The 13283-nt window shown below is 37.7% G+C and overlaps 1 protein-coding gene across 1 annotated transcript in view; it reads right to left on the bottom strand.

Annotated features, from left to right (window-relative positions):
• Positions 1 to 13283, bottom strand: part of trmt1l (tRNA methyltransferase 1-like) — a 65366-nt gene that overhangs the window by 30160 nt on the left and 21923 nt on the right. The window contains exons 7-9 of the mRNA XM_030727328.1: positions 13136 to 13256; positions 12972 to 13051; positions 12358 to 12610 (exon numbers count right to left, since the gene is read on the bottom strand). Coding sequence (XP_030583188.1) covers positions 12358 to 12610; positions 12972 to 13051; positions 13136 to 13256 — 454 coding nt within the window. The remainder of the gene's footprint in view (positions 1 to 12357; positions 12611 to 12971; positions 13052 to 13135; positions 13257 to 13283) is intronic.

Here is a 13283-nt window from a genome sequence, read left to right as displayed (position 1 = left end):
AGGATGGAGAATATACTACCAGACCTAATACGTACCAAACCGGCTTTATTTACAAACGGCAAACACAGGACATCAGATGCACAGTTCATATCATGAACTACATACAGCATCATAATGTAAAAGCAATGATAATTAGTTTAGATGCCAAAAAGGCATTTGACTCCGTTAGCTGGCAAATATCTATACAAAGTACTACATAAATTCCAGATAAGCAGTTTAATAATTGACAATTATTATAATTATTAAAAGCCATTTACAACAACCCAACTGCTAGAATCAAAATGAATGGTTATATGACAGAACTAGAGAGAGGAGTCTGACAGGGCTGTGCCTGGTCCCCTCTTCTCTTCGCCTTATTCCTACCGTCCCTGACAGAAGTTCTGTCACTTATCCATGTTGTGGAAACAAAAGCTTATAACCTGACTTTAAATTCATCCATTGGTTTTAGAAATGACTCATATGAAAGCTGAAACCCTCCCAAATAAGGTTTAATTTACAAAAATTAATTTGCTTCACTGCAGAAATATTGATCATTTAATGAACACAGAAAGGTCAGATTTTGGCAAGACAAAAGTTTTGTCACCTTGTCATATAATGCACCCAATCCTAGTTTACAGCCTCACCTGTGCTCACTAATTGATCGGTTAATTAGTGGGTGTGTATAAAAAGAACCCCAGCACCCCAGACATTCACTTGAGCTGCAATTTGACTTCTGACAACATGCCAAAAATCCACCCTGCCACCAAAGCCTTGATTATCAAGAGGCTGAAGACTAGATCCACTGCAGAGGTGGCTGGCACCTTTGTACTTGACGCTGAGACACATTAAAGAATTAAAGAAAGATCTGAAGAGATTGGAGATGTTTTTGACAAGCCCAGGTCTGGTAGACCCCGCAAGACAACTGCTCAGGAGGAACATTTGTTGGTTGGAAAATCCAAAGCCAGCGCCTTTTCCACTGCAGCAGAGCTCCACCAGGCCTGGTCACCTCAAGTACCTGTGTCAACTAGAAAAGTTTGTAGGATTCTGTCTCGAAATGGCCTCCATGGTCGAATCAGTCCCCAGAAGCCAGCACTAAACAAAAGGCAATTAAAAGACCGTGTGGCATTTGCCAAGGCCCACAGCCTGCTAAATGGATGGATGCTGGAAAAGTGGCAGAAGGTGGATTTCTCAGATGAATCTTCAGTTGAATTACACCACAGCCACCTCAAATACTGCAGGAGACCTACTGGAGCCCGTATGGATCCAAGATTCAACCAGAAAACAGTTAAGTTTGGTGGTGGAAAGATCATGGTCATGGAAAGATCATTCAGTATGGGGGTGTGCGAAACATTTGCAAGGTGGAAGGCAATATCAACAGCCTAAAATATCAAGAAGTATTAGCTACCTCTTACATTCCCAATCATAAAAGGGGACAAATTTTGCAGCAGGACGGTGCTCCATCTCATACATCCATCTCTATGTCAAAGTTCCTCAAGGCGAAGATCAAGGTGCTCCAGGACTGGCCAGCCCAGTCACCAGACATGAACATCATTGAGCATGTTTGGGGTAGGATGAAAGAGGAAGCTTGGAAGACAAAACCAAAGAATCTTGATGAACTCTGGGAGGCATGTAAGACTGCATTCTTTGCTATTCCTGATGACTTCATCAATAAATTGTATGAATCATTGTCGAACCGCATGGATGCAGTCCTTCAAGCTCATGGAAGTCACACATAATATTAAATATGGCTCTAATAGCACCACAATTTCATTCACCAATGTTATAAAACCTATCTTTGTATTTGAAGTAAATTATTTGACTTTCACATTACTTTCTGTGGGCGACAAAAGTTTTGTCTTGCCAAAATCTGACCTTTCTGTGTTCATTAAATAATCAATATTTCTGCAGTGAAGCAAATTTATTTTCATAAATTAAACCTCATTTGGGAGGGTTTCAGCTTTCATATGAGTCATTTCTAAAACCAATGGATAAATTTAAAGTCAGGTTATAAGCTTTTGTTTCCACAACATGGATAAGCAACAGAACTTCTGTCAGGGACTGTAGAACCGATGGCCCAATATATTAGACAGGCTAATAAAATTTGTGGTATAACAATAGACAAATTAGAACATAAAATAGCAAGCTATGCGGATGACGTACTCTTATATTTAACCAAACTAGAGACTAGGGATGGCACGATACCACTTTTTTATGTCCGATACCGATATTTTACATTTGAATATCGCCGATACAAATCTGATCTTTTTTGTATTATTATTTTTAAACCCCCCTTTCCCTCAATTGCAGAATGTCACCAAGAGATGGCGCTTTCTTCACAAAAACTTTGACTTCTGTGATTTACAAAAGTTTTGTTAACATTTCATGCTGAAATATTTTCACTGTCTAAAACAAAGCTGCAACCAGTGGTGGAACAAGTTTGGAAAATCTAAAATAGATTGATAAATTTTTAGTCAGTATGACCTTTCACACATTTTCCACTGCAAATCACCAAACATTCTTTTGATCAAATTATTTTTGTGACTCTAATAAATAAGTAAATAAAGTTTTTTGTTTTTTTTTTAAAGTAGCGCTGCACTGAGCAATCTAAGCTTTCTCCCTTTTCAGTCTCCTGTTAGAAGTTCTGCATGAAGTTCCACTTTTATAATTATAAAAGTTACCTACTACTAAAGGTAGCTTATAATGTGCAATGGGCATTGATATGAACACCCACCGCTTCCTGCCACTTCTGCTCCCTGGTGTCAAACCTGATTTGCATGACAGTATTGTCCCAGCTGTCCCATCAGACAGCCTTCTCAGAAATGTGTATTGAAGATAAACTGATTGATACTCACGAATCCTGATTTTTGGAATTTTTTTAAAAGGCTCTTAAAAATAAACGATGAATTACTCAAAAATAGCACAATGGGTTTTATAGAGTGATGAGCACAAATTGGAAATTTTTGTTCAAATTATAATCGACATGTATAGGGGAGATCAGGAGTGAGGTGCAACAGTTGTCTGTCTGTGAAACACTGTCTGTGAAACACAGTGCAGGTTCTCATGATTTGGGGCTGCATTTCATCCACTGTTGCTGAGATCTTGTTAAAAATCTTTTATTAGAACAGAAAAGTCTCAAACATGCTGGCACTGCAGTAAAAGCATGCCTGGATAGAAAAACACACAATGCCTTTGACACGATGGATCACAACGTTCTTTTGTGGAGACTTGAAGACCAACAACATGTTGGTCATGGTTGTGACCTGTGAACCATGACATGTTTTGTCATGGTTCATATCTTATCTGTCTTAGAGGTCCTATTTCTATAGCCCTGGGGGAATATTCCTCTTTCTCAACCAATATTTATTGTGGTGTGCCTCAGGGGTTCATTTTGGGTCCAGTCTTGTTTTCATTTTATATGCTGCCTTTGGGAGAGATATTTAGGAAGTACAATATTCCCTTTCATTGTTAAGCAGATGACATCCAAATTTATCTCCCCATTAAATTGGATGCTTCTGTCCCGCTGCAGCCTCTGTTTAACTGTCTTCATGATGTTAAAGACTTTTTTTTTAATATATTTATTGAATTTTTGTAACACAGAACAAGTGGCAGTAGTACATTTGACATAAGATTTACATTTGACAAATTAATCCCCCAAATTAACAAACATAGGAACGAAACAGACAGACTGAGAAAGGAAAAAAAAATAAAGAAAGAAGAAAAAATACAATAAAATATATTAATTAATTAAAAAAAAAAAACTCAGCCATCTGCATCATTCTCCCATGATTCCTTCACAGTTTTCAGAAACTTGGCCAATGGTGACCATGACTCTTCAAAATGTACTCCCTTTCCTGTGACAATATAAGTAAGTCGCTCCAGAGCCATACATGATGCCATCTCCTTCACCCATATATGGTTTGAGGGTATATCCATCTTTCTCCAGTACAATGATATTAATCTCCTGGCCTGCAGGAGTCTAAAGTCAATCAATTTCAATTGACTGGAGCTAAGACCACAGTTCTTTGGATAAATACCTAAAACACACATTATTGCCTCAGCAGGTACATTCACTCCAACAATCTTTGACAAAGTTTGCATAACTGAGTTCCAGTACTGCTGTCATTTTGGACACTCCCATACACAGTGAAAAAAAGTACCTTTTCCAACCAAACATTTACTGCAGCTATCTGGGATGTCAGGTGACCAGCAATTCATTTTGACTGGAGTTATGTAACTTCTCATTAACCACTTATATTGAAGGAGTCTCATCCTCGTATTAATTGACTGCTTTTGTGCTTTTAAACATGCAGCTTCCCAGTCCGCTACTTGTATCTCCTCTTGGATGTCAGATCTCCATGCACCCAATCTATCAGTGGTGGATTCTTCATCATGCATTAATAAAGCTGCATATAATAAAGAGATATGACCTCTCCCCTCTAGATTTTGTAGTACAATATTCTCTAGGTATGACAGTGGTGGTTTGAATTCAACCTGCTTATATTTTGACATAATAAAATGTTTAACTTGTAAATACTTATAAAAATGTTTCTTTGAAATGTTATATGTTTGACATAGCTGCTCAAATGTATGAAGGCTGTCATCCTTATAAAGGTCTGCTAGTTTCTGTACACCTTTATTTGCCCAGATTCTGAAAACTCCATCAGCTCTTCCTGCCTTAAAAAATGTGTTCCCCCAGATAGGCGAAAAAGAAGAGATAGAAAAAGTATCTCCAATAAATTGATGGGCCCTATACCAAAAATAAATTGTGTTTTTTAGAAAGGGTTTTTATGTCATTTTTATTAATTGTTTTGGCCTTGCGGAGTATAAATACAAATTTAATTTCAGGTTTGTTACCAGTTGTTCAACTTTTAACCATGCTGGGGGTGTATCGGTTGAAAAGTAGAACATGGCCGAGCGCAGCTGTGCAGACCAATAATACAATTTAAAATTAGGGAGTTGTAACCCCCCCTCTCTCATATGGCAGGTACAATAAGGGAGGTCTTAATCTAGGTTTTCTATTATTCCAAATAAATCTATTGAAAATACGGGTTAATTCATCAAAAAATTGTTTTGGAATAGGCAAGGGAAGTGACTGAAACAGATATAAAAATTTTGGCAATATATTCATTTTGATCATGTTTATTCGGCCAATCATTGATATGGGCATTATCATCCATTTATTCAGTGACTCATTTACCTCACTAACCAAAGGGTCATAATTTGTTGATATGATTGTTTTAATGTCTGGGGTAATTTTAACACCAAGATACACAAATCCCTCCCTTGCATTGATAAATGGGGTTTGTAAAACTGGGTTTAGTCTTTCATCCCTGTTCAAAAATAGAATAGGGGACTTTGAATCATTTATTTTATAGCCAGAAAATTGACTAAATAAGTCAATTTGTTGCATTAAATTTGGGATACTAATGGACAGCCTTGTCAAAAAAACTATCAGATCATCAGCATACAGGGCTAGTCTATGCTTTTGGTCTCCCAACTGATTGCCAAATAAACCAGTTCGCATTCTTATCATCATTGCCAAGGGTTCTATAGCTAAGTTAAATAACATTGGCGATAACGGGCAATCCTGGCGAGTAGAACGTTCTAATGTGAAAGGTTTGGAAGCTATGTTGTTTGTCCAAACACTGGCTTTGGGAATTGTATACAAAAGCTTAACCCATTTGAGGAAATTACAGCCAAATCTGTATCTTGGTAGAACGTTAAATAGATATGATATAGATATATAGATATTCTATCAAAGGCCTGACGCGCATCAAGTTATAGCAGAGCTGTATCTTTAGCATAAAATTTCTCATGGATTATGTTTAGGACTCTTGTTGTGAAATCCTTGATGTTTTGGTACAAAGCTGTTTTGATCGTTATGAACTAACTGTGAGATATAGAGATCTAATCTTTTTGCTAAAACTTTGCAAAGTATTTTAGTATCCACCCCCATTAAACTTATTGGTCTATATGACGAGCACTCTGTGGGAGGTTTACCAGGTTTTAATATCAATGTGATCATTGCTTGTCTCAGAGTGGGTGAGAGAACTTCATTTTTAAATGCTTCTTCATACATGTTAAAGAACAGGACTATAAGTCTGTCTTTGAAAGTTTTGTAGAATTCAATTGAGAAGCCATCTGGCCCAGGAGCTTTACCACTATTAATACTCTGTATGGCCTGGGAAATTTCTTCAATAGTTAAGTTTATATCTAACTCTTGTTTTGTACCTTCTGTGAGTGTCTGGAACTGAAGTTGGTCTAAGAATTTGTCTTGTTCTTCCGAGACGTGGCAACATTCCGATGTATATAGTTTTACATAGAATTGCCTAAAACAATCATTAATTTCAGATGGATCTACTGTTACCCTTCTCGAGGGGGTCTTTATACTATTAATTGCTCTTTCACTCCGTATTTTCTTGATTCTCCATGCCAAGAGTTTCCCGGCCTTCTCTCCTTGGTCATAATAAGATTGCTTTAACCACATTAAGCTTTTTGCTGCTACTTCAGAAGACAATTTATTATATTCAGTTCTCAAACGTAACAATTCACTTTGCTTTATCGGATTATCGCTTGTATTTAGGTCTAATTCCAAAAATTTAATTTATTTATCCAAGATTTCCATTTGTTTTTTCTGTTGTTTATTTTTTGTACTTACATAGCTCAGAATTTCCCCTCGAATATATGCTTTAAATCCTTCCCATCTCACTGAAGCGTAAGTTTGATCCGTGTTTAATTCAAATTAAGTATCTATCTTCTCCTCTACAAATTTAACAAAATTTGGATTTTGTAGCCATCTTGCCTGAAACCGCCAACGAAATGGATTTTGGACAAAATTATCTATGTGAATATTCAGCGAGATAGCTGCATGATCACTGATTACTATGCTATCATACTTACATTGTTTAACCCTTGATAGGAATTCTCTTGAAACAAGTAAATAGTCTATACGGGATTTATGTATACTTCAATGACAAGAAAATTCTATTCTATCAGGATTTTGTTCTCTCCATATTTCCACCAAGTTGGTATCTGATATATATTGATTTATTAATTTTCTATTTTGAGCTTTATAAACATCTGAGCCTGTTGATCGATCTATAGTTGGGTTTAATGTACAATTAAAATCTCCTCCAATTATATAAAATCCTTGCAAAGTGGATACAGTAAGAAATAGATCCTCAAAAAATTTTGGTTTATTTTCATTTGGGCCATATAGACTCACTAAATTTAAAGTAATTGAGAGAATGTTACCCTGAACGATTACATACCTACCAAATGGGTCTTTTATTGTTTTTAGGATTTGGAATGGTATGCTTTTATGGATCAAAATAATTACACCTCTTGCATAGTTGTTGTATGACGCGTGTATCACCTGGCCCGGCCATCTATTTTTTACTTCACAATCTGTTAGATGCATTTCTTGAAGAAAGATTTTTTTCCATTTAAGTTGTTTAATCCTGTTCATAACCTGTTTTAGCTTAACTTGTTTCCCGAGTCCCTTTACGTTCCTTTATATTCGTACTGGAGAGTCCATACAGTCTTTTAAATCCTCTCTAAAAACTCACCTTTTTACCTTGGCTTTTAATTTGAGTTCAGTTTGAGTCCCATCACGTTTTATGTTGTGGTGTCTCTTGTTTTAGTGTGTTAGTTTTAGTTTGTTTTATCGCATCAAGTTAATTTTATTCCTTGTTTTTTATGTTCATGTTTTATTCTATTTTATTCATCCATGGAAATTTCTTGCTTACTTTGTAGTTGATCTTGTAAAGCACTTCGGTCAACAATGTTGTGTTTAAATGTGCTCAAGAAATAAAATTGACACTGACATTGGAAAACTATCAGTCATGGATTGGCCTCCCCAGAGCCCAGACTTTAACATAACTGAAGCAGTGTGGGAGCGTCCTGACAGCAAATGGAACAAAAGGCAGAAACATCGAAAGAAGACCTTTGGATGACCTTCAAAAAGCCTGGAGAACTGTTCCTGAAGACTAATTCAGAAATTACAGAAAGCTGCCTCAGAGAGATCAGACTGTGCTGAAGAATAAAGGAGCTCATACCAAATACTGACTTTCAGGCTACATTTTGAACCTTATAAACTGCATTCATGTATGTTTCAATAAATGGCTGCACCTATTTCCTGTAAAATATAAAGAAATACTGAGTACTGAAGTACTGAGCCACTAAATTAAAGTGAATTAGACCAGTGCTAACTTTATGGAGGTGGGGGCAGGGAAACGGTCTGAGTGATGTGACTGAGAGCAAAGCTCATGGTGCTTTCCCAAAAACAGGACATTCAAAGACCACCAATAAAAGCCAGCTTAGAACACTTTATGAATTCCGTAAATCTACGGTTTTCCAAGTTGACATTCAGTTTTTGGTGGGTTTTTTTTTGGTGTTGAAAGTTTCTCCCGAGTAGAGTCCGTGCTCTCGTTACTGCCATTACTGTGTCAAAGTGTCGGAGTCCTGTTCACAATTCAGTTTCAGTCAGTTGTTTTTTCCTTTTATCGTTTTTATTTATTTCAGTTAATGAAAATGTTTTTTCAATTTCACTTTTCATTATTTTGTTCTTTTTCATAATGGTAATAACCTTGTCAGCCACCTCCTCTATATTGGATGGCATCAAGCTGTATGCCAGGAGCTGAACGAGACATTGATTCTGTCATGGTCCGGGGTCCTTTGGACCCCATGTGTTTTTGTTTTGCTTCATTTTGTCTGTTCTGTTTTGGGTTTCTTTTGGTTGTGGGGTTTGGTTATGGTTTGCTTTCCAGTTCCTTATGTTCTCCCGGTGTCAAGTCTGCGTCTGTTTCCCTCTCCTGTCTTCCTGTTTTACTTTGATAGTTTGTCTGGTCCCTGTCTGTTGTTTTCAGTTTTGTTTCCCCTGGTCTCGTCTTGGTAATTAGCGTCATCTGTGCTCCCACCTGTTTCCTCTTCCCTCATCAGTCCCCATGTATTTTAGTCCAGTGTTTTCAGTGCCTGTTGTTGCGTCGTCATCTTATCCTTGTCTTGCTCTTCGTTTTCCCGTGCTGTGTGCCGCTGTCAGTTTTCCCTTGTTCTTGGAGTACTGATTTTGTTTGTGCTTTTGTTAGCCCCGCCTAATAAAGCTGAGTTTATATCTCACCTGTCTGGCGTATCCTGCATTGGGGTCCTCCTTCCTGCCTGCCACACAGCTGATCCATGACAGATTCACTGATTCACACCACTAGGATCTACAGCAATGATATCAGGATGTCATTTGGACTGCAGAAGAGTAGTTGGATGGTAACAGAGAGGGGGAAAGTATTGAGAACTCAGGGGCTTGCAAAACCAGAAGGCAACATTGTAGACATTGAAACAAGTACCTCGGAATCCCACAGACAAATGGGAACCATGAAGAGGCCACTAATGCTACTTTCCCACCGCAGAGGAGCGGTACGAACCGTATGTCAGTGCTCGTTCTGTTCCCAATGAACCGGCGAAACGCTTAAGAACAGGCCTGCATTTCCACTGCGTTTCTGTGAACTGCTCCTTTAAGTATGAGTGTGGGCGGGTCCTCATCTGGACACAAGAAGCCGAAGTGCACAAACGTGGGAGAACACGCTCCCCTTTCTTGTGCTGTGAGCACATTTTACGGCCCAAACCAAACTACTGCAGCATCTGTGTGCAGCACAGAGGTAAACACAGACAGCAATTAGTTGAAAAATTAGTTGAAAAATGTCAACATGCTTAATTAAAAAAGAAAAAAAAAAAAAAAGACTGCCAAAGATCTGTGAGGATGGCCAAGGAATTAGAGAAATTGCCAAGAAATTGTGTAATTCTAGCATCAAATAAAATCTTCTAAACTGACAAAGTAATGCATGACTAAGCACATTTAACATTTAGACATCCATCTCCTTTTGAAGCAACTGTGCTACCAAGAAACCTAGGAGGATTCAAAGCAAACAAACGCCACCTTCTCTAAGGTGGAACATACCTTATTGTGCCCTTGGTGATAGCAGTATACAAATAAATACCATGGTTGCAAGGAGGTCAAAACAAAGACATTGTTTGGAGAGAAATACAGAAATATATTGTTAGGTGTTAAATACATTGCATTTCCTCAGGAAAAAATTCTGCTACAAATCTTTACCAAAAGAGATCTCAGCTCATATGCTGACAGTTTTGTATCAGGCCAAGTGTTTACATGACACTTTGCTTACCAAAAATAATTAACCACCCAACTCAAGCTCTCAGTAACCACTACAGCCCGCCTCAGTACTTGTGCAGTAAATTCAAAATGGAATGGGATTAAAAGTATATTAAGTATTTAGGCAAATGGATTTGACTGATTACAAATGGATTTGACTGATTTGGAAGAGATCTTAAAAAAAAGGCATAGTGGCAGACATTAACAGATGGAATTTAATCCCCTCCCTCAGCATCCAAGCTAGAGTAGAAATAATAAAAATGAATATCCTCCCAAGATTGTTGCACGTATTCCAATCTGTACCTATTGAGAAACCAGACTGTTATTTTACTGAATGGGATAAAATAATATCCAGCTTTGTATGGGCAGGTAAAAAGCCAAGAGTCAGGTTTAAAACAATGCAGCTTCCCAAAGGGAAAGGAGGACTAAATCCATGTCTGTATGATTACTATAGAGCAACTCAGATAAAACCAATGATAGGATGGTGTAAGATCAGTTTTACCTCAAGATGGAAGGAAATTGACAGTTCTCTCGGGTGGGGAGGCAGTTTCTCCATCCAAACTTTGTTAGGAGATACACAAATGGCAAATTCCCTAATAATCCCTGGATAAAAAGTTCAATGAAGGTATGGAGTGAACTACTCAAAAAACATGACTTAAAACAGAGGGTGGAAATCTTTAAGTGGTTTGCTTACGACTCAGAGTTCCTACCTGGTAAACCAGACTCAACATTTAAATCATAGTCAAATAGTCCTCACAACATACTGGATTGGATTAGATTAGATTAGATTAGATTTAACTCATTGTCATTGTGCGCACAAGGCACACAACGAAATGATCGTTCCAGATCACTCATCCAGAGACAAGCATCTGCGGTCATGCAGCCAGAGACTGGTGCTACTGTTAGGCAATGTGGTTTAAGTGTCTTGCCCAAGGACACAACAGGGACAGGGGCTCGAACCTGCAACTTTCCGGCTGCAAGGCGAGCGCCGAGACTGCCACTGGACTTTGTTAAAGGAGGGAAAAGTGATGAGCTTCCAGGACCTTAAGGATGAATTTGGACTACAGTATTCGGATTTGTTTAGATACTTACAAATTAGATACTTTTTGGAGAAAAAACTAAACAAGACTCCAAAGACAATGAAAAAATTTTTGATATTGTCAAAAAGGCATATAAGGATACACATTATCACAAAACTATCTCAAATCTATACCAATCACTACAAAATTTACAGGGAAATTACACATGGCATATAAAAGCAAGATGGGAAACAGAGGGCAATCTGACATTTACAACAGAAGAATGGGAGGGAACCTGTACACAACAGTGGACTACAACAAGCGCCCTCCACTGGAGGGAATTCAGCTGGAAGAATATGATTCGCTACTTTTGCACACCTGCACAAAAGATTAAATATTCATGTCGGTCCAACTATTGGAGACTATGTGGCCTTAAATTAGCAAATCACTTCCACATATTTTGGGATTGCCCTCATGTGGCTCCATTTTGGAGAGAAATACATAAAGTCCTGGAGACAGTCTTCAAAAGAATACAATTTGTGGTACTATACCTGGGCAATTTTCCAAGGACCTGAATTACAAAAAAAAGGATAAATATGTACCTGGAGTGCTATTGGTGGGAGCAAAAAAAAGCCATAACTCGAAAATGGTTTAAGAAGGAAACCCCTAAGATAAATGCGTGGATCGATTTGATATATAGTATTTTTGTAATGGAAAGAATAACCTTCAGACTGAGGTCACAAGAGGTAGTTTTTGATAACTATTGGTCAAAATGGTTGAATTATGTACAAAATGTCAGACCTGAATTTGTGTAATTACTAAAATAATTAACCACCCAGCTTGCTTCAATTAGAGAAAAAGAGCAGACAAACAAATTCCACTCTCTCTAAGCTATGCTCCTATACTGTAGTCTACAGTTTTCACAAATTCTAATAACCACAATATTTAATATTATAATGTACCACACATTACATGAAATAAAGACAAACTTTTGTTGAATCCTTAAGTAGTCAAATAGAAAAACACAAGTGTATAAAACAAATCATTGTATTTAACTGTCTGCAAGATTTCTGCATCATTTCACAGTTTAAGCCCTTTCATCACTCATAGCGTTTTTATTGCAATTAACTTAAAATTAAATTTTACTGTCATTTAAAACCCTATATGCCACTTTAAAAAGATACCCTGGACACTTACATGTAGTCAAAAGGGCGGAGGTGCATGATGACGTTGGCATCCATCTTGGCAACCTCTACAGTAGCAATGGGCACTCCTTCAGCCTCGCCATTGGCCCCATCGGACACTCGAGGAACTCGTGTGCCTCCGTCCACTCGGATGTTGTTTAGCTTGCAATTCTCTTTGATCATTTTGACACATGACTCACTGATATCTGTTATAGTAACTCTCACGACATTAAGAAGGTGCTTCGCCCACTGGAGGCCCATGATGCCTAAAAGGGGGCACAGCAGAAATAAGGTGGAATTTTATTGCTGATTTTCCCAAAAAACCCTAATAACAACAATAACAAAAAAATAAAAATTGCAGATGAATTTTACTGATCGCAGCCTTTTATTTTTTTCCCTTTTATATTATTATTATCTTGATGTTTTTGTATCATAATAGTGACATGAAAATCTGACATCATGATGGCCTTAGTTTAGACTTATGTGTTTGCAGACAGAATTGTGGTTGGTTCTTTCTTTTAATATCCAAGTGACTCAAATGGTGTCAAAAACATGCTTTTTGCTGTTGTTGTCTCTTGAGAGTTTTGTTTTTAGCTCTCAAATAAAATCTTCTGTAAATATACTCACCTGTCGCTCCAAAAGCATCCAGACATTCGAGCGGGGTTCTCTCCTCGGCCAAAACAGCCAATGAACAAAATACCAGCTGCCTGAAACAGAACCCCACAAAATCTGCTTTAATTGAGGAAAATCAGAGAGTTACAGGATATCTTTTACTGAGAGCTCATCTCCACCTGTTGGTCTTCATCTTGCGGTTGAAGTAAGTGTCACTCTTCTGTGGAGTGGTGTGGTTCGGGAGGAGCTGAACGTTTGTTCCAAGTTCTTTCATGATTTCATAGGCTTGACCTGATGAACCTGTTGCCACAATAAACCCCACAGAGA

This window comes from Archocentrus centrarchus, chromosome 4 (genome assembly GCF_007364275.1).
Source record: "Archocentrus centrarchus isolate MPI-CPG fArcCen1 chromosome 4, fArcCen1, whole genome shotgun sequence".
Taxonomy (NCBI): Eukaryota; Metazoa; Chordata; class Actinopteri; order Cichliformes; family Cichlidae; genus Archocentrus; species Archocentrus centrarchus.
Note: the sequence above shows the minus strand (reverse complement) of the source record. Positions and strands in the feature narration are given on the sequence as shown.